Source organism: Barbus barbus, assembly GCF_936440315.1.
Source record: "Barbus barbus genome assembly, chromosome: 6".
Classification (NCBI taxonomy): Eukaryota; Metazoa; Chordata; class Actinopteri; order Cypriniformes; family Cyprinidae; genus Barbus; species Barbus barbus.
This window is the reverse complement of record NC_136734.1, coordinates 7,993,395-8,020,415: the sequence shown is the minus strand read 5'-3', so window position 1 is coordinate 8,020,415 and position 27,021 is coordinate 7,993,395. Positions and strand designations below refer to the sequence as shown.

Sequence of the window (27,021 nt, the reverse complement as noted above, 5' to 3'; positions counted from 1 at the left end):
CTTAAAGGTGCATACTGCCACCTACTGTATTGGAGTGTGTAAAATCATGACTTCATCGATCTCTGCTTACATAAGAAAGTACTGGAAAATATAATTACATCTAGGTTACAGGTAGGTTCAGAGTTAGTTAATACACTCCCTGCTGAAAAAAAAAACAATAGAACCCTGCCCAAAACACAATTGAAAATGTAATGGATTTAATTTAACAAAATCGCGTTTGGTCTCGTACTGTATCGTGTATCTTGTCAGTGTGTGCACTTGCTTGGCCATTTGTAGTTGATAAACAGGAAAGTGGGTCCAGCTGAATTGAAATGATCATTTGTTAGATTGGTATAATAAAGGTTATTATACCGCGGCAGCGGTCGCGGCAGTCGTCGTGTGAAGCCCTCTTAGTGTGAAGACCAAAGAGTGTAAAGACCATCGACTCTACCGTGCGACTCCACCGAGCAGGGACACCAGCAAGGGATAGTAGTAGCTTTTTATTTAATTTTTTCATTGATATGTTTATTATTGAAATGTTGTTGTTATATGCATGTGTTAATTTTATTTAATTTCTTTATTTTCTTAAATATGTGGGTAGATAGTATTTATAGAGTTGTAACTTTTTAGTTTTAGTTACTTTTTCTTATTTGTAAGTCGCTTTGGACAAAAGCGTCTGCTAAATGACAAAAGTAAAAAAGTAAAGAGTGTAAAGACCATCGACTCTACCGTGCGACTCCACCGGGCAGGGACACCAGCAAGGGATAGTAGTAGCTTTTTATTTAATTTTTTCATTGATATGTTTATTATTGAAATGTTGTTGTTATATGCATGTGTTAATTTTATTTAATTTCTTTATTTTCTTAAATATGTGGGTAGATAGTATTTATAGAGTTGTAACTTTTTAGTTTTAGTTACTTTTTCTTATTTGTAAGTCGCTTTGGACAAAAGCGTCTGCTAAATGACAAAAGTAAAAGTAAAGTAAGTAATGGTTATAATGGGAATTGTATTGGTTTTAATGGAAACTATAATGGTGTCTGGTATGTGATGGATTTTATTGGTGGGATGTTAAATCCTATTGGAAAAATGCCCAAAACACACTACAAAAAGGAATTTTGAAATGGTTTTACAGGAAAAAGCTAATGGTTTATAATGGCATTTTAATGGAAACCATTGGAATTTCTGTAATGGTTTCTATTGGGCTTCTATTGGTTTTTTTTAGCAGGGCTACATAAGTACATAATATGTAGCTTATATGGAACAGGACTGTAAAATATAGTACTAACATGATGTGTTAGTCTTGTGTCGCCAACCATAACCTTGTACAAATGATTCTCCTCTGTTTCACTTCTAAATTTACAAATAACATTTCTATTTAGAACTGTATCATCCAGAAGAACTGTTTACCCTGAAAATTTTAAAGTATCCGTGTTGTGAAAACAAACTAGAAAATAGACGTGAGGATTTTGGGAGAAAAACAAGATTCATGCATTCTTCATGGAACATATAAAAAATTAAATCGGGGGAGCTGAGCACAAATGTGCAAGTATACTTTGTATTGTTTCTGTTATAGAGGAGTACAAATGAAAAGAAAGAAATAAAAAAGAAAGAAAGTGTTACGGAGTGAGCGAGACAAGACATGGTCAAAACAGGCAATGGTAAACAACAACAAGTATGGCACAGGCAAAATGAAAGAGTAATCGAAAGACAGACGAGGGTCAATCGACGGCGAACATTATCCAAAGGGCATAGCAAAGGGGTAATCCAAAACAGGCTAGAGTCCAAGCGAGAGGCATACAGTATCCAAACAAGACCCGACGACAGGGAAATCCAGAGCAAGCAAAATCCAGGGCAGGCAGAGAACATACAGAAACGAGATGCACAGGCTAGGATCCAAACACGGGAAATCAGGCAAAGAACAAGACTAAATTAGACTAGGAACTAAGACTGGGGAAAATAGATTGGCTCTGTAAAGTAGCTATCACTAGGAGAGCGATAATCGCTAAACAATACTCAGCACTGAATGATGGTTTGAGACTGATCTTTATAGTACGTGTGTGATTGGCTACAGATGAGTCCGTAATCAATATAGTACAATGAGTTCTTGGAAATGCAGTCCGGGGAGAGGTGTAGCAGTTCATGAAAAGAGTCATAGTGTTGATGGGTGACCTCTGGTGGTGAATGAATAGAAGTCCTTGGACCAAACTTGTGACAGAACGAAAGAAAATAAAATAATTGCCGTTAAATATTGCCGAAGCCATAGATATTCTTGTTATACCAAATCATATTGAAATACCAAGCCTTACATTATTTTTCTTACAGCTGAAAATATAATATGAAGGAAAATTCACAGCCGATTCAAACTGACAGATTAGGTTGGCATGTAGCACAACCTTATGATTGAAAGCTATTTGTTGTTTCAGTCTTTTTGAGAGGAACTTCCTCAAACCGGAAGTACCTCACATAATCTTAGGAAAAAGTAAACTATTAAAACTATTTTGAAGCCAAAAGATAGTGGATACTGCTGACCTGAACTTTCAGTAAACTCAACCTCGCATCTCCCACTCTTAATTGTCTAATTTTGCACAACTACATGCTGTATTTCAGAGTACAGAAATACGCAAATGTTGCAATGAACAACAATGTCCTTAAAAAAAATTTAATAAAAAGAAAGTAAAACAGGATTAGGATAAAATAATGTTTTCAGAATTATATATAAATGTGAAAAATGGCTGAAAATGGAACAAATCTGGCTGGAAAACAGGAATAATGTAAATCGTGGCAGTTTTTCTGCTGATTAAGGTATAAAACAAGACCTCTTCACCTTACAAATGGCTGTCAAAAGCAAAATTGCTACGAAATGCATCATATTTTGTGAGAAAATCTGACATGCTATAGAGCAAAAGTACCATGTTTGGGATCAGCACTCCACAGTTAGTGCGCAACAAGTATTGGATTTCATGCAGCAAATAACATTATGTTTTATGTCAGTCTTAAGTATTGGCTTTTACTACATGCATGTATTGCACTCACTTGTCAACCTTCTTACACAGGAAAATGGATGGATGTCACCCTTCTAGTTGAATAGTCATAAAAAATAACAGGGAAGAAAGAAAAGAGTTTCCTGTAGTACTTTTAACCTGAGGTACTTTGTTTTATTTTTTTACATTCACATGAATTTCATCAAGAACATACAGTTTGGAATGTACTCAAAATGCACACTGGCCAACATGCACATGTGATAATAACCTAATTTACATTCACTCTTTTTTACTCTTTTTTGCTTTGGTATCAGGACGAGTCTTGCTGAAGCATTTACGGAAAAGGAAACAGCATGTTTTAATAAAGAGGAATGTGATCAGTGCAACAACTGAGAGTAAGACGGCAACTACATCCAAGCAGTGGTACTGATACCAGCTCAGATCATGTGCCTGAACTCGGAGATGTTTAGCTCCTGTATTCCGCATCACGTATTCAATCCAGTAAACTGCCTGGTCCAGAGGCTTCATTGGCTGATCATGATGAATTCTGGATAGTCTCATGATGCTCTCCTTGTATCTGATTAGAAATGGAAGAAATGGAAATTATTTTAAATTTTTGTTCAAAATCCAATATAAATGTAGTAACACATTAAATATTAGTAAAACATTTAGTAAAACATTTTCCACCATGTTTCTAGCCTTAAGACTAAAAAAACATTTTAGCGTTATTCCTAAAGTAAGGAAACTAACTGGAAAAGTCCTTTAGACTTAACTCACGATGGATTATTTAAGACAGTCTTGAGAGCATTCACCAGGTCTTCAGACTGCATTTTGTTGATGTCAAGAACAACAGCAGCTCCTTTGGTTTTCATGTGCATAAGGTTATCAGGCTGGTCAGCAAACAATGGCAAGCCCACCATTGGGACACCATGATAAATAGCCTCATACAGTCCATTTGTCCCACCATGGGTAATGAAGGCCTTAGTTTTTGGATGACCTATCAGATAAAATAAAGTCTGTATCTATATGACATCAATTAATATTCTTCATGTATAATGAGTCCAAATGACAACACTTTCCTTACCAAGCAAATCATTCTGTGGGATCCAGTCGAAGATCTTTGTATTGGGGGCAAGAGTTTCTGGTGCTTTCCCATGATAACGCCAAACAACCTGTGCAAATGCATATATGGTGAATTTATTAACAGTTGCTCTAGGACACTGAGCATATGAATAAAAATGTTGAGTTCTCTAAAAAAAAAAAAAAAAAAAAAAAAAAAAAAAAAACAATGGGGAAAGAAATTATTTGATCCTCTACTGATTTTGTACGTTTGGCCACTGTCAAAGACATTATCAGTTTATAATAGTAGATTAATTTTAACAGTGAGATAAAAAAAAAACGCATTTCAAAAAAGTTATAAATTGATTTGCATTTTAATGAGTCAAATAAGTATTTGACCCCTTCGCCATACATGACTTAGTACTTGGTGGCAAAACCCTTGTTGGAGATCACAGAGGTCAGATGTTTCTTGTAGTTGGCCACCAGGTTTGCACACATCTCAGGAGGGATTTTGTCCCACTCCTCTTTGCAGATCCTCTCCAAGTCATTAAGGTTTCAAGGCTGATGTTTGGCAACTCGAACCTTCAGCTCCCTCCACAGATTTTCTATGGGATTAAGGTCTGGAGACTGGCTAGGCCACTCAGGACCTTTTGTTGCCTTGGGCGTGTGTTTTGGGTCATTGTCATGCTGTAATACCCATCCGCGACCCATTTTCAATGCCCTCCCTGGCTTCAATGTCCTGAAGGTACATGGCCCCCATCCATCGTCTCTTTGATGCAGTGCAGTTGTCCTGTCCCCTTAACAGAAAAACACCCCCAAAGCATAATGTTTCCACCTCCATGTTTGACGGTGGGAATGGTGTTCCTGGGGTCATAGGCAGCATTCTTCCTTCTCTGAGTTGAGTTGATGCCAAAGAGCTTGATTTTGGTCTCATCTGACCACAACTCCTTCACCCATTTCTCATCTGAATCATTGGAAAACTTCAGACAGGCCTGTGCATGTGCTTTATTGAGCAGAGGGACCTTGCGGGCCATAGACGTTGGAACGGGGTGGGGGGGGGGAAAGCACCCCTTTTCCCCACCCCTCTACGGGTCAGCCAGCTGTTTTTTTTGTTTTGTTTTTGTTTTCCGTTTTATATATATATATATATACAGAATCTGAATTAAAATGTGTTTGATTTAAGCCTACATTTCAAAAAAAGGAGTCCAGACATTGGAAAAATATCAGTCCACATGCGTTTCATATTTAATATGAGGGAAATAGACATGCATGCATGCGTGACACAAAACATCTTTAACTTTTAGGTAGCAAAATAATTTTTAGTAATTCTGTCAATTACACTAAGGTTAGATTTCATTGAAGGTAAATTGGAGCGGCCACACTGAGCTGTGCGTAACACAGACGTGAAGTGAACGAGACAGAGGCTGTCCGGTACTGTCTGAAATGGTTAACTCTGTGGCGATGCATGTGCAAAACAGATTTAACTAATCATAAAGTCAATCAGGATACATAACACAAAAGGCCTACACTAACAGACCCCCCCCCCCCCCCCCCAAGAATCCCGCCCCCCTCTCACAATATAGTTCCCACGTCCCTGTTGCGGGCGCTACAGGATTTCAGTCCTTCACAACATAGTCACCAATTGTTTTCTTGGTGACTATGGTCCCAGCTGCCTTGAGATCATTGACAAGATCCTCCTGTGTACTTCTGGGCTGATTCCTCACCGTTCTCATGATCATTGAAACTCGACGAGCTGAGATCTTGCATGGAGCCCCAGTCCGAGGGAGATTGACAGTTATTTTGTGTTTCTTCCATTTGCAAATAATCGCACCAAGCTGCTTGGCGATAGTCTTGTAGACCATTCCAGCCTTGTGTAGGTCTACAATCTTGTCCCTAACATCCTTGGACAGCTCTTTGGTCTTGGCCATGGTGGAGAGTTTGGAATCTGATTGATTGATTGCTTCTGTGGACAGGTTGTCTTTTATACAGGTAACAAACTGTGATTAGGAGCACTCCCTTTAAGAGAATGCTCCAAATCTCAGCTCCTTACTTGTATAAAAGACACCTGGGAGTGAAAAATCTTGCAGATTGATAGGGGATCAAATACTTATTTGACTCATTAAAATGTAAATCAATTTATAACTTTTTTGAAATGCATTTTTCTGGATTTTTGTTATTCTTTAGATTTTTTTGTTATTCTGTCTCTCACTGTTCAAATAAACCTACCATTAAAATTATAGACTGATCATTTCTTTGTCAGTGGGCAAACGTACAAAATCAGCAGGGGATCAAATAATTTTTCTCTCCACTGTAGATAACTGCAAATAAGGCAAACAGAGAAGCTCAAATGTGCTTGCTTGATCATGTAAAGCGATTAAAGTGCTTAATTCATATCACTTGAAACAACATGGTGTTGAGTAATTGATAAGAGAATTTTCATTTTTTGGCTGAACTATCCATAATTCACAATGAGTATTGACTCATTAAAGACATTAAGTGCACCTTTTGGTTTTTGGGATTGAAATCCCTACAGACAAAATTACTGAAAAAATATTTACAGAAGGAAGCTGTTCTATTGCTATAAAAAGATACAAAATTGCACACCTTTTGTGGAATCTGACCAAGAGCAGAAGCAATAGTGTTTGCTCTTTCCATTGTCAGGTTGCCGATCATGGAACCCAATGAGAACACAATGATGCCATGATCTCCTGAGCTCTGAACAAACGCCTCCATTTCCTAAAAGACATAAATGAGCACATACTGTGACACAAAAACTCTCTCTGTGAAGCTCACATGGTCGGTGCGGTGCAAAGCAGCTGCAAGGTGGTATAGTCATCTGACCGCAAAGCCGTTCAAAATTATCCGCAAATATCAAGTTCAGCTACAGGACGTGGGGTATTCAGTGTCTGTGCCATCTGCGCTGCAAACATTACAATTACAAATGTAATATAAAAATTCAGTTAAATTATCGCCCTGAGATATTTTTCCCCTATATCTATCTTATCAGTAGGGACTTAAAACTGAAATGATATCTAACAGAAATAAGGTATAATGGTCAAAGTGTGCCACGTGCAGCTTACAAAATGGTAATGACACTGCAAACCCACAGTATCTTTTGAGGTCAATGTAGCGTGGGATCCCAAATTTAAGAATTTAAGATTTGCTGATCCAATATCCTGATATAACAGCACATGAAAAACTAAGGTGAACTACATTGTATTGGGCATTCAGAGTGAACATGTTTAGCATCAGTTTACTGATTAGACGGAATATACATTGCCCTCCATAAGTATCGGAACAGTAAAGACAAAATTACTCTGTTGGCTGTGGAGTCAAGACATTTGCAAATATGATTAAAAGATGAATATGAGACAAAACTACAGAATGTCACATTTTATTATTAGCCGTTTCAACACATACATGTTTTACCAAATAAAAAGAACAGCACTTTTAGAGTTCATCCCACTCATTGATGTGAGCATAAGTATTGGGACAGTTGAACATAAGGCAGATATAATAGTCGGGGAGCCAAAGTCTCAAAAGCTCAATAAAATGGGTTGAACCTGACATGGTCTGTCATACTTTTTATTTGTGTTTTTTCTGTTAACTTTGACCCTATGAACCAATAATCGGAGGGTCTGCTCTGCCGGAAATATTGCGAAAAAAAATTGTGGCCATTTTAGTGTATGCACCCTTTATTTTGTATTAGAAAAATGTGAAAAATTGTTTTTTTCCTCAAATCCTCGGTGGGTTTGGTAGGCTGTCAATAAATGCATTCCAGGTACACCGAACACATGTTCTGACAACATCCACTGAAAAAATAACTCTTAAAACACATTTCTACATGATTTTGCATTAATTTAATGCCAAAAAATTTGGCGTTTTCTCACTTTTTTCCAATATTTTCATCTTTACTTCACTGGCAATCAACTATTCCCCCAAGTTATGACATCAGTCAATATGTCATTCTTTTCACCAAACAGTATACTCATTCCACAGAAAAAATCATAAAAATCCAACCAAATTCAATGGATCTGTGATGATTTCACTAATAGTTGATCAGCAGGCTCAGAACCTCAATAGAATTTTAGGCTGCTCTCAAAATTCTGTAAAACATGCTGGATATTTAACATGGTTTTTAATGTCTACATTATAGACCCTTTTTGAGTCGACGTCACGATTACGTCACAGCACAAGCTGGAGGCAAAACAGAGGGAGAACTGGAGGCGGCCCATTCAAACCAGCGCAGATTCAGCAACATAAGGAGCTTTAAATATAGTCTTGTTGTGATGTTGGGTGCCAGAATCGACATAGTACAGGCTCTGATTTGAAATTTTATCGCTTACCTGCTGCCACTGCCAGACAAAAACGGACGACTGTGATTAAAACGCGATAAAACCAGAGGACTGGACAGAAACGACCGTCAAAATGCTCGCGTTTGCAACGCACACTTCTTGTCAGAAAAGGTTCAATAAAGTATTGTCTTTTGTTGTTATGAGTGCGTCTATACAGGTCCTTCTCAAAAAATTTGCATATTTTAATATGATAAAGTTCATTATTTTCTGTAATGTACTGATACACATTAGACTTTCATATATTTTAGATTCATTACAACACAACTGAAGTAGTTCAAGCCTTTTATTGTTTTAATATTGATGATTTTGGCATACAGCTCATGAAAACCCAAAATTCCTATCTCAAAAAATTAGCATATAATGAAAAGGTTCTCTAAACGAGCTATTAACCTAATCATCTGAATCAACTAATTAACTCTAAACACATGCAAAAGATTCCTGAGGCTTTTAAAAACTCCCAGCCTGGTTCATTACTCAAAACCGCAATCATGGGTAAGACTGCCGACCTGACTGCTGTCCAGAAGGCCATCATTGACACCCTCAAGCAAGAGGGTAAGACACAGAAAGAAATTTCTGAACGAATAGGCTGTTCCCAGAGTGCTGTATCAAGGCACCTCAGTGGGAAGTCTGTGGGAAGGAAAAAGTGTGGCAGAAAACGCAGCACAACGAGAAGAGGTGACCGGACCCTGAGGAAGATTGTGGAGAAGGACCGATTCCAGACCTTGGGGGACCTGCGGAAGCAGTGGACTGAGTCTGGAGTAGAAACATCCAGAGCCACCGTGTACAGGCGTGTGCAGGAAATGGGCTACAGGTGCCGCATTCCCCAGGTCAAGCCACTTTTGAACCAGAAACAGCGGCAGAAGCGCCTGACCTGGGCTACAGAGAAGCAGCACTGGACTGTTGCTCAGTGGTCCAAAGTACTTTTTTCGGATGAAAGCAAATTTTGCATGTCATTCGGAAATCAAGGTGCCAGAGTCTGGAGGAAGACTGGGGAGAGGGAAATGCCAAAATGCCTGAAGTCCAGTGTCAAGTACCCACAGTCAGTGATGCTGGTGTTGGTCCACTGTGTTTTATCAAGGGCAGGGTCAATGCAGCTAGCTATCAGGAGATTTTGGAGCACTTCATGCTTCCATCTGCTGAAAAGCTTTATGGAGATGAAGATTTCATTTTTCAGCACGACCTGGCACCTGCTCACAGTGCCAAAACCACTGGTAAATGGTTTACTGACCATGGTATTACTGTGCTCAATTGGCCTGCCAACTCTCCTGACCTGAACCCCATAGAGAATCTGTGGTATATTGTGAAGAGAAAGTTGAGAGACGCAAGACCCAACACTCTGGATGAGCTTAAGGCCGCTATCGAAGCATCCTGGGCCTCCATAACACCTCAGCAGTGCCACAGGCTGATTGCCTCCATGCCACGCCGCATTGAAGCAGTCATTTCTGCAAAAGGATTCCCGACCAAGTATTGAGTGCATAACTGAACATAATTATTTGAAGGTTGACTTTTTTTTGTATTAAAAACACTTTTCTTTTATTGGTCGGATGAAATATGCAAATTTTTTTAGATAGGAATTTTGTGTTTTCATGAGCTGTATGCCAAAATCATCAATATTAAAACAATAAAAGGCTTGAACTACTTCAGTTGTGTTGTAATGAATCTAAAATATATGAAAGTCTAATGTTTATCAGTACATTACAGAAAATAATGAACTTTATCACAATATGCTAATTTTTTTAAAAGGACCTGTAGATTTCTTATGCATCTCACGATTATGTTGTGTATGAAATAATGTCTGTGTGCATGTGTGTAAAACAACAAACTTATAAGCTTAATCATTTGTAATTGTATTGTTATGAGTAATTGTGGCTTGGAATAATAATGTTTTTGTAAAAATAGTTGCCTGCTGAAATTGAAAATACATCTTCATGACTAGATAGACACTGTGAGTCTGTCTTAACTACACAGGTTAGATGTGAGTCAGTCAACCGGATGGAATCCTGTCAGATCGCTTCGAGGAAAAGCGTGCGCGGGTCGGCTGATCTGGTTTCGTCCATTAAAGTTAACCTTTTCAAATAACAATCGCGGTCCTGGACAGTGCGTGACCTTACATATGTGGGTGAAATCGGATTTTCTCCAGTTATTGTTAAAAAACAAGCTAACAAACTTCATAGCTAGCGTTAGTGAAGCGGTCAGTGGAATATTTCTGCCTCCAGCTAAGCTCCGCCCACAGAAAAACGTCACAATGTTTACTAACAGAAAAAGGGTCTAATAAGCATCATGGCCTAAGCATCTTTTTAATTTCAACATAACCCTGTTCTCCCAATGGAAATGTGTCACACAAGAAATCTAATACAGCAAAATGACTCAGATGACAACTATTACAACTTCAACGGAACAAAATAATTTAACATAACTTAATTAACTAGGTGCAGGTCCCTGTGAGGTGGGATAATCAGGAGGGTGGTACACTGCAGATACTGCTCTGGGGACAGACCTTCACCCTCACCACCTGAGGAGACGCATACACACACACACACGCGGCCTGCTTACGTGTCCCTGTCTTCAAGCGCAAGTTCAATCCTTGAACATCTGTTGGGGTCCCCAGTGCAGAGACATGCAATGCCACACTTCACATAGGCTCTTGCACAGGAGCATCCTCGGGCACACATGCTTTTCTTGCAGAGGCAGTATTGGCTGTGTTTGAGTTCAGAAGGTTTTGCCTCTTTCAGCATCATGGTTGCCACCAATTTGCCATTGACAAGTTGTCTCCCAAAATCAGTGGCAGCTGGGTAGGTTGGCTGAACCATGTGTGCCCGCTTACACACAGCCAACTGATGCAGGGCTCGGCGAAGGTGTAATTGGAAGGCATCTTCAGTTGGTGGAAGGCAACACATGTCTCCTTTGATGCTCACAAAGAGATGGGCTCGCAGTGCATCTAGAGTACCACCAAAGTCACTCCTGTCATAGAGTGACACCATGTATTGCCGTGCTGCTGTTATAACCTCTTCCTGAACATCCAGGCTTTCCTCAGGGTCACCGTACCTGCACAGCAGCAGAAGGTCTGTCAGGTGTTTAATAGAATTTGTGTAGGCCCGCCTTTTTCCTCTTCTGTACAGATAGCTCACTGTGTCACATCCGGTAAATATGTAGGTGCTGAGGAGAAGGGATGTAAGATCTGAAGCTGCAACATCATACTTCCCCGCCAGAACTTCTTGTGATGGCATGAACAGGTAGAAAGATATGAGAATGAGAATGAGAATGAGCTTTATTGGCCAAGTATGTTTACACATACAAGGAATTTGTTGTAGTGACAGAAGCTCCACAGTGCAACAGAAAGACAGTAACAGGACAGGACACAGGTAATAAAAACAAAATAACAAGAAATATCCAATAACCAATGTAAAAGCAGCCAAAAAAAACAAACAAAAAAAAAACAGTATATAATATAGGCAACTATGTATGTACAGGTCAAGTATGTGCAAATTAGAAATGATAAAAATAAAATAAGTGAGTGTGGTGAATGGATAATGAATTAGTTGTGTGTTCCACGTTTATTTATTGAGTGTTCATGAGATGGATTGCCTGAGGGAAGAAACTGTTCCTGTGTCTGGTCGTTCTGGTGCTCAGAGCTCTGTAGCGTCGACCAGACGGTAACAGTTCAAAGAGGGAGTGTGCTGGATGTGAGGGGTCCAGAGTGATTTTACCAGCCCTTTTGCTCACTCTGGATAAGTACAGTTCTTGGAGAGTGGGGAGGGTTGTACCAATGATTCGCTCAGCAGTCCGGACTACCCTCCGTAGTCTTCTGAGGTCAGATTTGGTAGCTGAGCTGAACCAGACAGTTATTGAAGTGCAGAGGATGGATTCAATGATGGCAGAGTAGAACTGTTTCAGCAGCTCCTGTGGCAGGTTGAACTTCCTCAGCTGGCGAAGAAAGTACAACCTCTGCTGGGCCTTCCTGACAATGGAGTCAATGTGAGTATCCCACTTCAGGTCCTGGGAGATGGTGGTGCCCAGGAATCTGAATGACTCCACTGCAGTCACAGTGCTGTTCATGATGGTGAGTTGGGGGAGAGCAGGGGGGTTTCTCCTGAAGTCCACAATCATCTCCACAGTTTTAAGCGTGTTAAGCTCCTATTCTCTCCTATTCCATCCACTCCTCTCCACTCTTCTCTCTTGTTCAATCCACTCCTGTACTCTTCACTCTCTATTCTCCTCTCCAATCCTCTCCTCTCCTCTCCACTCTTCTCCTCTTCTACTCCTCTCCACTATTCTCCTCTTCCCTCTTCTTCTCTCCGATTCAATCAACTCCTCTCCATAACTCTCCACTCCACTCCAGTCCACTCTTCTTTCCTGGTCAATTCACTCCTCTTTTTTCCTTCACTATTCTTCTCTCTTGTTCAGTCCACCACTGTCCTCTTCACTCTTTTCTACTCATTCCTCTCTTCTCTTCTGTTCAATCCTCCACTCTCCTCTCCACTCCACTCCTCTTTAAGCCCGGCTCATACTGTGCGATTTTGGCCACGATTTGGTCGTCTGAGACAAATTTTGAAAATCCTAAAATCCTAAAAGATTCCTATAATCCTAGGCTAAAATCGGTTGTCCAGATCGCTGGTTTGACATGTTCACCGACAGCCGATTAATGGCCATTGCGATAAATTTTTTCCTCCGATTAAATTCTGGCAGTGTCAGAAGATTTCAGACACTTTCCTGCAGTGTGACATCTCCTACGACGACCGTCAAAGCAAGAACCAATAGGAGCACTGAACTTGATGACACAATTAGCGCGACAACTTCAAACTTCAACTTCGTTATTTGTAAAAACAATATATGTACAAAGAAAAGTTTACTTAAAGTTTATTTATTAAGGGGCAGGATGTTTAAACTCGAATAACAAAATTACCTCAAGTTCGCTCTGTAGAACTGGAAGTCCATAAAGTCCTCTTTTGCCCAGCCATGACTTGCTCCACACACGTCGTCTTTTTCGTTTTTTTTTTTTTTTTAACATCAAGGCATGTAATTAATAAAACTAACGCTACACGTTGCTGTTGTTTGCTAGATACCATTATAGCGAGAGAACGCGGGTCACGTATTGATGACCTAAAACTCCGGACAAGTCTTCTTGAGTACGTCCGTTTTTGTCGCGTCTTGACTGTCGTACAGTCTGACATTAAGACAAATGAGATCCTACAGTCTGATATGGGGATCATGTTCGTACAGTGTGACAAGCAACAATCACAAAAGACTATTAAAAATCGCACAGTGTGAGCCCGGCTTTACTGTCCTTTCCAATCCTCTGCTGCCTTCTCTTCTCGCTAACTTTTCCTCCACAGCAAACCCAATAAGATCAGAACAAAATCTGCAAATGGGAAATATTGTGCATTCAGGTGAAAGAAATCTAGATGTTTGACACTACTAGCGAACTAGCTTTTGACAAATCACTCACCCTATATACTGTACAGTACTATATACAAAAAAAGGATGCATAATATATAGTGTGTTTACATCTTACAGAACATTTGTATTGTTCAGTATTAACGTTTAGTGCAGCCTTTAGTTATCCTTAGTGACTTACTATCTGTCTGACATGAAAAACACTTCAAGGACAACACCAGCCTTCATATAAGTGTATTTCTAATGATTCCTCACTCCAAACGTATCCCTGAAGCAGCATTTATTCTCATATCTATTTCTTTACCTAGCAAGTCCATTTGAAATTTTCGCAATTTCTCAACTTCCGGTCGAAGCAAAATGGACATATAGGACACATACCCCTCGTAAAGCATACGATTCTGATCCAGTGTTAATTTTGACAAAACAAATTTTTATTTAGTTTTAGTCATAGTCTTTTGACTAAAATGCCATTTTAGTTTTAGTTATATTTTAGTCATCTGAATTGTTTTAGTTTTAGTCTAGTTTTAGTCAACGAAATACAATAAGATTTTAGTCGACTAAATGTAAAATTGAATGGGTTTGGATAAATTGTAATGCATTCATTTAGAATTTCTCAAAAATTTCCAAACCCATTATATACTCCCAGAGAAAACATGTATTAATTAACCTGTTATTATAAATCACTTTTAAAGCTTGAACATGCAATACAGATACAGATTTAACTGCAGTGAGATAAAAAGTTTTCACAGACGAAAACGAGACAGATAACTAAATAAAAAACAGCTTTAAATGACGACAACTATGAGGACAATTTAGTGACAGTTTCGTCAATGACAAAAAAATGTCGTTGATGAAAATAATGACGAAAATTACAGTGTCAATGAAATTAACACTGTTCTGAGCATTAAAAAAAAGGAATTCTCTACCCCATTCCTGTGAGGAGTTATGGCCGTGAGGAGTTATGGCCGTTTAAAGGAACCACAGAAATGAGCTAAAACGGCTAAAGCTAGCTAAGTAGAGAATGAATGCTGCTACTACAGGGATACATTTGGGATGAGGAATCATCAGAAATATACTTGTTTGAAAACTGGCGTGGTCCTTTCAGTTAATTACTATTACAATATCCATATTACCATTCTTTTCCCAAAACGCTGGGGCAGACCTACCGGTATTCACTGAAGTCACTGTCACTTACCACAGACAATGATGAGCAGCTTCGAAGTCTGTTGGTAACCATTGGTTACCGTTGGTTAGTTGTTCCAGACAAACTCATTCAAATTACTAAGATCATGTGTGTGTGCGTAAGTGTGCCATGATGTTAAATATCCAGCATGTTTTACAGAATTTTGAGAGCAGCCTAAAATTCTATTGAGGTTCTGAGCCTGCTGATCAACTATTAGTGAAATCATCACAGATCCATTGATTTTGGTTGGATTTTTATGATTTTTTCTGTGGAATGAGTATACTGTTTGGTGAAAAGAATGACATATTGACTGATGTCATAACTTGGGGGAATAGTTGATTGCCAGTGAAGTAAAGATGAAAATAAAAAAGTGAGAAAACACCTAATTTTTTGGCATTAAATTAATGCAAAATCATGTAGAAATGTGTTTTAAGAGTTATTTTTTCAGTGGATGTTGTCAGAACATGTGTTCGGTGTACCTGGAATGCATTTATTGACAGCCTACCAAACCCACCGAGGATTTGAGGAAAAAAATATTTTTCACATTTTTCTAATAAAAAATAAAGGGTGCATACACTAAAATGGCCACAATTTTTTTTCACAATATTTCCGGCAGAGCAGACCCTCCAATTATTGGTTCATAGGGTCAAAGTTAACAGAAAAAACACAAATAAAAAGTATGACAGACCATGTCAGGTTCAACCCATTTTTGAGACTTTGGCTCCCCGACTATAAAAGATTAAAAGCTATTATTTAGTTGTAGATCCCTTGCACACAATCACAGCAGTGAGTCTGTGACCCATAGACATCACCAGTCTCTTGGTCTCATCCTCTGAAATACTTTTCCCAGCCTTTAATGCAGCCAATTCCAATTGTTGCTTGTTTTGGGGAGTTTCTGCCTTTACTCTTCTCTTCAGCTGGTGAAATTCATGTTCAATCTGGAGATTGACTTGGGCAATCTAAGACTTTCCATTTCTTTGCCCTATTATAAATTACATCTACTTACGTTACTGTAATTAAGTAGTTTTTTTGGGTACTTGTACTTTTTTGAGTATATTTTTAAAGCTGTACTTGTACTTAAATACAAATTAAGCAAAATAATCTACTTCGTTACATTTAAATCATAGTTTGTTACTGAGTACACCCAATTTGAATTGACATTCAAACCTTTGACTGCACTTCAGTAGCCAATAAAGATATCCGATCGTAAACGGACCAATAAAAGCCCTGATAGCTGAACCGGGAAAATCTGCCGCTGCAGCAGGTGAAGAGCTGATCGCACAGTGAGGGAGCTCAGCGTAAAGTTTGGAAAAACAAACTACATTGTGTTATCATAAATATCTATATTTTTGATACCGATACTGAAATATCTGACACGGTTCCATTACTCATTTCCCACAGTAGGGAACATGAGAACACAGTCATGTAATTGCAGAAAACTGGATACGAGCTCTCAAATAGGCCTAACTTACACAAATTAACTGCCTGTGCTCTCACTCCGATATTGCTTGTGTGCACTCAGACTGTGTGCTATCACGATCTCTCTGTGCTTTTATAGTAGAAATTATTTCTCTTTGCTCCTAGATTAAACTTTGTCAAAAGTTATCTTTCAGAATAGATCCACGCCTGACCGATGAAAATGCTACTGGAAATTTTACTGACTGTAAATGAAAAGCACCAGAAAGTCTTTCAATATGAAAGATGGAACTTTAATTTCTTTACAATGTAAGTTTATGCTTGAAATGTTTCGGTATGGGATATTTGTCTGATTTGTACATATAAATATCCTGGTCTAACTGCATCACTACATTGTACAGACATTACAGGTCAAAGCCATCTGATGTTCCATTTATCTAAATAAATAACATGGCTCTTAACACTGAATTTTTATAAGCAGTGATTTGTCATACTTCGAATACCTCAACTGAAGTGAGGTAATTTGTTTTAGAATTTTATTACTGACTGTGTATTTATCTTTTTTTTGTAAATTCAGTTCAGTTTGAAATCAAATTTGAAATCAAGCTTCTTTTCTGTAAGCATTTGCAATAAAGTTACCCTATTTTAAAGACACAAATACACAGAATGAGCAAATGTTTAAGATTGAGATTTTTGTAATGGTAATTGATCAATGTTTATATGTAAGCTATGTAAATAAAAGCCTATATTATAATCTGTTCATCATATAAAGTGAATGTGTCTTTTTTAGAAGATTTTGATTAAACCACTCAAAGCTTGAAATAACGTTTGCCTTGAAAAAATGGATGGACAAAACAATTTGAAATATTCAAATATCTATATGACAGTATACGGTATGTGGTAGTTTTGCCAATGGTATTGAAAATGATTGAAGTCGTCATGAAATCAAAAAATGACCCTACTTACTTTTTTAGTGCACATAGTCTCGTGGTGAATAATTAAACCATACAAGTCAATACACCAGGAAAAAATTGTCTGCCATCATAATCTTTAATAAAAAAAAAGAAAATTCGCTTCTGCTCTGGAATGGCGTTCTCGCTCTGATGATGTCAGTTTGAAGGCTTGGGAAAAATCCTCTTGTTAAGTCTGACGTAAGGACTGCAGTTTCTGGGTCCATGTCTCTACTCATTTCACTTGAGAATACTACTATCTCAAAGCCATTTATGAGCACTATTTAATTAATATTACATATTTAAGATAAACATTTCAAAATGTGCTGTGCACAGTACAGTCTCCGTGCTCACAGTGTCTCAGACACTAATATTTTAGCTGAATCAATGTCTGGCCATCTGGGTTTTCAGTATGGAGATAAAGGTTAGGGTTATAATTTTTCATTATTACATGACCTCGTGGGTATATATTAGCACAGTTTGTTGTTTTCTTGGGGAATCTGGCAGAGCGTTAGTACCCAGAAGCGAAGATATGAATTAATATATTTTGGTAATTCATTAAATATCGCCGCTAAAAAGTAACTAGTAACTAGTACTCTGCTAGTACTCTGAGTAGTTTTTGAGACGAGTAATTTGTACTTTTACTTAAGTACCGTTTTGACACCAGTACTTTTACTTGTATTGAGTATTATTTCAGCAATGTAACCACTGTCAACCACTGGATTTAACTGATACAACACATTCCCTGCTTCTAATATCTGAAGAATTAATGCATCAGGACACAGCTGATCACTTAGAAAAACTTGTGACGCAACTGTTCCAATACTTATGCTCACATTAGATAGGGGGATGAAACTCTAAAAGTGCTGAACTTCCTAGCTGGTAAAACATCTATGTGTTGAAACACCCAATTAATAAAATGTGACATTCTGTAGTTTTGTCTCATATTTATATTTTAATCATATTTGTAAATGTCTTGACTCCACAACCAACAGAGCAATTTTGTCTTTAAAGTTCCAATACTTATGGAGGGCACTGTAGTTTCCAGTGAGGGGGATTTGGCAGTTTTTTCTTCCTATTTAGTCAAACTATGTGTGAATGTTAACATGTCTATATTTTTAGTGACTAGGTGGCACATACAACATGTGATGATCACGTTATGGTCTAGGCATGCTGATGCTCGCAAGGCTTTAGGCCATTTGATGTAAATTTGGTCTGTTTGAGCTCTCAGTTTGGGGTACATTTTCTCACCTCTGTTTAACCCCTGGGTGCAAGACCAATAAGGATAAAGACTGCCAACTGAAATCCTATAAAGTAAAATGTATGCCTGCCATTGCTAGACTTTGATGACTGCACTGCCACATAGCATGCTAGGAGCTTAATGAAATGCTGTTCCATACATACATCCACAGGCATGAAGTTACAATATTACTTGATTCATTCAAGTAAGGATTGATGCAATTATGTAAAAGAAAAAAAATATAAAGTCATCAAGAAAATTTCAGCAGAGCAGATATTTCAAATCAGAAAGCAAAGCAAAGTCCTTACCTTTAGCAGAGGCTTGGCGGGTTTGCAGTGTAGTCCTCCAACAAATTTAAAATTAGGCAGGAGTGGGCGAGGATACTCAAAATCCCAGTAAGTTCTAATCAACCAGATGTCGGCTTTTCCCATGGTCTCACACATTGTTGTGGGTTTTCCTGAGACATACAGAGATACAGTGCCACTCAGTTGATGTACAGTAGATCAAGTGTTCAAAAATTTTGCTTTTGCTTTCCTCTGCTTTATCTACAACCTCCTTGTCCTGATCTCTTTCGATACACATTTCAGTTCATGAGTGCACCTGCACTACACACTATACTGCAATTAAGATTCTATTCAAGCTATACAGTCATCTACAAGATCTTAAAGAGTGCAAAATCCCAGAGCTGTTGGACCATATAATAAATATTATTTATTTAAAAAACCTGAAAAAGAAAAATGCTACAGTGAGGGAAACAATTATTTGATCCCCTGCTGATTTTGTACGTTTGCCCACTGATGAAGAAATGATCAGTCTATAATTTTAATGGTAGGTCTATTTGAACAGTGAGAGACAGAATAACAACAAAAAAATCCAGGAAAACGCATTTCAAAAAAGTTATAAATTGATTTGCATTTTAATGAGTCAAATTAGTATTTGACCCCTTCACAAAACATGACTTAGTAATTGGTGGCAAAACCCTTGTTGGCAATCACAGAGGTCAGATGTTTCTTGTAGTTGGCCACCAGGTTTGCACACATCTCAGGAGGGATTTTGTCCCACTCCTCTTTGCAGATCCTCTCCAAGTCATTAAGGTTTCGAGGCTGACGTTTGGCCCTCCACATATTTTTTATGGGATTAAGGTCTGGAGACTGTCTAGGTCACTCCAGGACCTTAATGTGCTTCTTCCTGAGCCACTCCTTTGTTGCCTTGGCCGTGTGTTTTGGGTCATTGTCATGCTGGAATACCCATCCACGACCCCTTTTCAATGCCCTGGCCCTGACGGCACATGGCCCCATCCATCGTTCCTTTGATGCGGTGCAGTTGTCCTGTCCCCTTAGCAGAAAAACACCCCCAAAGGCATACTGTTTCCACCTGCATGTTTGACGTGGGGATGTTCTTGGGGTCATAGGCAGAATTCCTCCTCCACCAAACAGCGAATTGAGTTGATGACAAAGAGCTGGATTTTGGTCTCATCTGACCACAACACTTTCACCCAGTTCTCCTCTGAATCACTGGCAAACTTCAGATGGGCCAGTACATATGCTTTCTTGAGCAGGGGTACCTTGCGGGCACTGCAGGATTTCAGTCCTTCACGGCATAGTGTGTTACCAATTGTTTTCTTGGTGACTATATGGTCCCAGCTGCCTTAAGATCATTGACAAGATCCTCCCGTGTAGTTCAGGGCTGATTTCTCACCGTTCTCATGATCATTGAAACTCGACGAGGTGAGATCTTGCATGGAGTCCCAGTCCGAGGGAGATTTACAGCTATTTTGTGTTTCTTCCATTTGCGAATAATCGCAACAACTGCTGTCATCTTCTCACCAAGCTGCTTGGCGATGGTCTTGTAGTACATTCCAGCCTTGTGTAGGTCTACAATCTTGTCCCTGGCATCCTTGGACAGCTCTTTGGTCTTGGCCATGGTAGAGAGTTTGGAATCTGATTGATTGATTGCTTCTGAGGACAGGTTGTCCCTTTAAGAGAATGCTCCTAATCTCAGCTCCTGGTATAAAAGACACCTGGGAGTGAGAAATCTTGCTGATTGATAGGGGATCAAATACTTATTTGACTCATTAAAATGCAGATCAATTTATAACTTTTTTGAAAAGCGTTTTTCTGGATTTTTTGTTGTTGTTATTCTGTCTCTCGCTGTTCAGATAAACCTACCATTAAAACTATAGACTCATCATTTCTTTGTCAGTGGGCAAACACACAAAATCAGCAAGGGATCAAACAATTTTCCCTCATTGTACTTGTTGATTTACAATCTGTCAACTATTTAATATTTTTGCTTTTTTTACAGCAGCCTTCATGAATACTCAAGAAAATTGTAAATAAAGGTATTTTTCAGGTTCAAGCGTTTACATGCTTATTTTTTTCCTGTTGATTTGGTTATTTGAGGTCTACATCCCAAGTAACTAACTTTTAAGTAATCATTTGAGTTACTTAATGGATCACTCATAAAGTCATCATCACCACGACTTGTGTATCTATGTAATCTACAGACGGAGTGGCTAAAGGCCCCCATTACTAATGCTTGTAATGCACAATAACAAAAAAACAGAATGTTACAAATGGTGAAATAACCATGGAAGCCCGTTTCTGCCACTGAATAAGAAAATAATATTTTAATCATACATTTCTGACGTTTCTTTCTTGTAATTATAAATTTACATTTCTCAATTCTGACTTTCACTTTTTCTCAGAATTGTGACAATTCAACAAACACAATTCTGTCTTTTTTCTAGCAATTGTTTATTTGTTGCAGTTCTGACTTTTGTTTTCAGAATTGTGAAATATAAACTAACAATTGTGAGTTAGAAAGTCTAATTTGGAGGAGAAAAAAGAGACTATTTTCTTAGAATTGCGAGTTTATATCTTGCAATTGACTTTTTTCCCCTCACAATTCACCCTTTGCTGCAAGTTTGATTGACATGTGATCTGACCAATCATAATACTGAATCTGCCAAACAAACAAACCAGACAGGAAAGTAGATTAACGTCGGTGGACTTGATCTTGAAAAATAGTGCGTATTGACATCTTTCCGCAGTTGAAACAAGATACCTTCTGATGTTCATTCATGTATATCTTGTGCAATAATTACTAAAGAGGAAGAGATGAAAGCTTCACATGCCGCTTGAACTGAGGCACTACAGTGATCTGTCACAACACATTAAAAAAACACAAAATGGTATTTGTTTTAATTTATTAAAAATGACAAAATTATTTGAAAGCTGAGACTTTGTTTCATACCAAAAGTAACCTGCTCTATCCTGTCTTTATCTTGCAATTGCAAGAAAAAAAGTCAGAATTGTGAGATAAAAAGTCACAATTATATTAATTTTTTTTGTATTATTATTTAGTGGCAGAAACAGGCTTCCATGAAAAAAAAAGTGCCGCTGGACAGTATCAGTAATCTTAGAATGTCACTCAGTCAATCAAAAATAGATTGAATATTGCAGAGTTATACATATTAATATTTGTTAAAAAACGCTTATGTTTTCTGTGCAATACTTAGAAGATTATCTTACAGACTTAATTACATTTGAATTATAAATGTAGCGAGATCATACGTTATTAATGCCTATATGTTTGCTAAATACTGTCACAGATTCTATAACTTATATTCATTGAAAAATTGACTTAACCATCAAGTTTGTACATCACAATGGTAAATAGCAACTAGAAAGAGACAGACAACTGCAGAATTAATGCATAAAAGTGGCCAAAAACAAAATAATTACCCCATATTTCAGTGTAAATTGTATCAAAATTAAACTTCATGTTCAGTCGGAATATTGTTGTATGTATAATGTAGAGGAGCATGTTTTCAACTCTCTCTGTGAAGCTCATATGGTCGGTGAGGTGATCATGCAAAGCGACCGCAGGAACATAGGATGGTGGTGCAGGCATCTGACCACAAAGCCGCTCGAAAGTATAAGCAAATGTCAAGCGCAACGACAGGACATGCGGGATTTTCAGAATCTGTGCCATCAAGTCAGTGCATGGCATCATAGGATCAGAAAAAACCACATCATAATGAGATTCCCGAAGCGTGTGTAAAAGATCCTCATTGTGAAGCATGCCCTTGCAAACATCATCAACGAGCACCATAAAGTTGGTTATCACTCGCCAGACCATGAAGATTCGCTCATATTTGGTGACTGAGTCCTTCATCCAAATATTAATGAACTCACTCCACACAGCATTGGCCTCTTCTTTCTTCATGTTGACTTTAAACACACTGAAATCAAACCGCTCCTTCCGTGTGTGCGGTACAGTAGGTGATGAAGAACTGACCAGAACCGTCACACTGTGGTTACGATCGACCAGCTCGTCAATGATCGTACGCATGTTGTGCCAGTGGCTGTACTCGCCTGGCAACACCAAAACCTTGCCAGCATGACCAGCCTCTACACCACACAGCAGTAGAAACACAAATAAACTCCCAGAAATCATGGTGAAATATTTCTGCTTCTGGATAAATGCAGTGTGATCTGGGGAACAAGTCTCCAAATGTATAGACTATGTGCAAAACATGATTTGGGCAAAGGTCGTGTTGCATTATGGAGGGTAGTTGTACTTTGTCCTCAATGGATAAAGCCATTTTCACCAAAAGATAATACAATCTGTTGACTTAAACATTCGCTCAACTTTCACTCAATTCAAGCTTGCACTTTTCACTTTAATTGCTTTATTTTGCATTACTGCTTGCTGTAGTTCAGAGTATGTAGAGGAATATGCAAATGGTATCGAGAACAACACTGTTATAATGGCTATATTTATTAATCCTCCCATTTCTGGGGTAAAAATGATTCCCGTTTGCTCAAGTAAAAGAAATCTGTTAGCCTTTCTGTGACTTTCCAAAAGAGGAAATAAATATTGATAGCTAGATTAATGTTGATCAGAAGAGCGAAAGGCTAACACTTCACTTAAAGTCTTTATGTAAAACGCTTTAAAATGGTATTCATAATACACCTTCTAATGCATTATGTCTTTTCATAAATAATAGTGACCAAAGTTAAAATGCATTACAATATATGAAGGTTTGTCATGTGTTCGAATTCATTTTACTGTATTTTCTAACAATACAGTAAAATTCTGTAACAATGAATAGATAGGTATTATGATGTATTATAATTATTCATGAGATGCATTATAATGTGAATTACAAGGCATAATTAATGCATTATAACTACTTTTATAATGCATTATAAAAAAGTCTTTAATTGTCAAATTTGCTCAAAATGTCAGCAGTGTTGGACTGTCCTTCATGCTGTGGCTCAAAGTTGAAGATGACTACATGACAATACAGCACAGCAGTAAAATTAGTTTAACTTCATACCAGTGGCGATTTCTTTAAGACTGCAAGGGAAGCTCAGCTTCCCCTATAATGTCAAAAAATTAATGGTCAAACATGTACTATTGTGTTAACATTTTATTGATTAAAAATGCGTTAGAACACGTTCATCTCGAAGACGAGTTCGTTCAGAATCAGCTACATATAGCAGGTAACTCGATTTCCTTCTCATATATTCCCGTAGCATCAGTGTATTTGCCTGTTGAAGCCCAGCGTCCATTGACTTCTATGGAGCTGCTTTGAACAGTTTTTTTCAGTGCTTCAAAACTAGACGCTCATTGGATAAATGCTGCGATTATGTCCCGCCCCCGGACGCTCAGCGTCTCTGGGGGTGAATGGAGGTTTCTGCGTGATGATTGGAGGGTTTGTCGAAAGACTGCATCTCCTTTTGATTGACAGTGATTGTGTCCTATAAGAAGTCGCTGATGCTGAAGCCATTCGAGCCAGTGTTGCCAATTTAGCGACTTTTCAGACCACCCTAGTGACTTTTCAGACCACCCTAGCGACCTTTTTCCCCAAAAGTGACTAGCGACAAATCTAGCGACTTCTTTGACAAACCTTAGCGAGTCTCTGTGATCGCTGGAACTGCCGCAACGGCGCGAGGTCAGCGCGCACGCACCTCTTTCTCTGTTCAGTGAGCGGCTGAGAGGAGCAGCGCGTTCAGTTCAAATAGATATTATGTTGCTTCTCTAATTTTACATGCAAATATAGCCGAAATCACAGCACAGGAATTGTCTTGTCTTATCTTGTGTGTATTATTTGATTTCATCAGACGACGGCTCGATTATAAATTAGGATTTTTGTGCAGACTAACTTCTTGGAAGGGAGAGCTGGTTATGTATTCTTAAAGGGCTGCGTTTCAGTCACTATTTCATATTTATCCCATTGACTGACAACATAAACAGTAAAATATATAAAGGAAAACAGTTTTATTGAGAATTTGGCTGCATTAAAATACAGTATGAGCACAGAGAGACAAACAAATGTAAAAGGCAATATGACGCGATGACGTAATTAATATGCTAATTAGCGCATGACGTCATCTGGCGACATTTAGCGACTTTTCAAACTGGCTTTAGCTACTTTCCATCGAAAGAAGTTGGCAACACTGATTCGAGCTCAGTCCCATAGTGGACTTTGCAAGTGTAGTCAAAAGACAAACTGCTGCAACCTATTTCTTGATATTTGCTTGGCGAAATTGCTGGCCAATTTTCATTATACATTTCACACAATTATACACCACATTCCTTGTTTCAGTTTAACCTAATTCCCACATTTCCTCCATCGAGTTTAATGTTTTTTTAGATCGTTTGTTCATTCATTCATTCATACAGTAGGCCAGGCGGTGAAGTAGCCAGCTAGCAAACTGCACACGATGGCAGAATTTACGTATAAATAAATGGACAATTTTTATGATGTAGGCCGAAAATGAGCTTCCCCTCTTTGAAAGACCAGCAGCCGCCACTGCTTCATACCCATTAAACTCATGTGCATTTCATGTTTTGAGCTCAAACCATCTTAGGTATACATTAACAAATCTATCTGGCATAGCACATGGCTTAAATAAAAGATTGACATAAAAGTATCTTACCAATTAATCGCAAATTACTCAAAATATTATTCCTGATATAGAACAGCTAAATAAGGCTTAGGCATGTTTTAAAGATAACATAGAAAAAAAAAATCCATTAAACTCCAAAACTGTTTAGACTGACAAAGTTGCTACGTCATTATTTGGGGGCATCAAAACTCGGCGAGATTCAAATCAGTGCAAAGGTCAGAAATTCAATCCTAAAGCTTAGCAGCAAGTCTTGTGCTATGAAATTGACTTTTTTTTGACCATTTTGATTGTAAAGTTACACTTTTTATTTGCTTACAGTTAGGGGTGTACAATATGATGATATTTGGTCAAGAACGATTAAAATGTCTCCATGATTCACTGTTTTGGGAATACTGTATCATGCAACAGTGCATGTTCGATCAGTTGCAGTTTGAGGTTTTTGGCTACATCCCAACATGCAGTGCAGTTACGAAACAAATTGGGGCACACGCTAGATGGTGGCTTGTTAACAGGCTCGTATACGATGCTCATGAGTACAGCGAGATTTAGCAATGCAATGACAATGGATGAAAACACAGAGGAGCTGGTCCCTAAAAATTTTAACATGGAAATGGTTTGGATTTTCCACAACAGACATGGAGCAAACAACAGTTATTTGCAAATGTTGCAATAAGTTTTGCATGCCGGAGGGCAACACCCGAAAAGAATATCACCCAAAAGAATATGCTGCCAGTCAAACTGTGAGGGGACCCCAAATGAGTGCATCAGGTACAACCATGCAGCCAGAGGCTACAAGGCTTGAACAAACAAATCTAACGAAGGAGGTATTTGAGAAGGGAACTCCATGTGACACAACTCCACAGCCATCCGCCATGGCTATGCCACAACTGTATTTTGAATGTCCAAATTGAAGATATTGTTGCAAAAAAAGTGCTAGAGAGTGTAAGTGCTTGAGTGTATGAGATGTGGATTTTTATATTATAAAATTATATAGTTAAGCAATATCACAAGAGCAAGAGAACTGTTTTGAAAAAAAAATATTGCTTTTATAAAATTTGTAACATTATTCTCAACATTATTTATGCATTTGTAATTGTACCAATTCAGATGCAGCTTCTGTGCCACCACTGCAGTGCAAAGATTAATTTTGTTGTTAGGGATTTCATTTGATTGGTAACAGCTCTGTAGGTGTCTTATTATTGTATTTAATAATTAAAAATAAGGCATTTCTCAGGCAGTAAATGTGGATCCTTTAGATGAATTTGAGCAATGCTGGTCTCGTCTTGGTCTTGTCTTGGTCTCAACTCCTCAAAGTCTTGGTCTTGTCTTGGTTTCAACACACAATTGTCTTGGTCTCGGATTAGGTGGTCTTGACTACAACACTACCCACCACTGATGACCTGCTGGATGGATATGGCTTCGCTTCCCAGATTCAGAATCCAGTCCAATGACAGAGAGAAGAGAGAGAGAATACAAGCCAGTGTTGTATCTGAGCTGGAGTCTTGCTGACCACACAGTATTCAGCAGCGCTGGATCAGCAG

The 27,021-nt window shown here is 38.3% G+C and overlaps 1 protein-coding gene across 3 annotated transcripts in view; it reads right to left on the bottom strand.

Annotated features, from left to right (window-relative positions):
- Positions 1-3,116: 3,116 nt before the first annotated feature.
- The window catches only part of LOC306871725 (UDP-glucuronosyltransferase 2C1-like), a 37,370-nt gene continuing 13,465 nt past the window's right edge, over positions 3,117-27,021 (bottom strand). For 2 of the 3 annotated variants that reach the window (XM_079419842.1, XM_079419843.1), the window contains exons 2-6: positions 18,866-19,014; positions 6,624-6,755; positions 4,045-4,132; positions 3,738-3,957; positions 3,117-3,537 (exon numbers count right to left, since the gene is read on the bottom strand). In XM_079419842.1, coding sequence (XP_079275968.1) covers positions 3,240-3,537; positions 3,738-3,957; positions 4,045-4,132; positions 6,624-6,755; positions 18,866-19,014 — 887 coding nt within the window. In that variant the 3' untranslated portion in view covers positions 3,117-3,239. Of the gene's footprint in view, positions 3,538-3,737; positions 3,958-4,044; positions 4,133-6,623; positions 6,756-18,865; positions 19,015-22,303; positions 23,072-27,021 lie in introns of those variants that run through there. The other variant, XM_079419844.1, reaches the window with a different exon arrangement.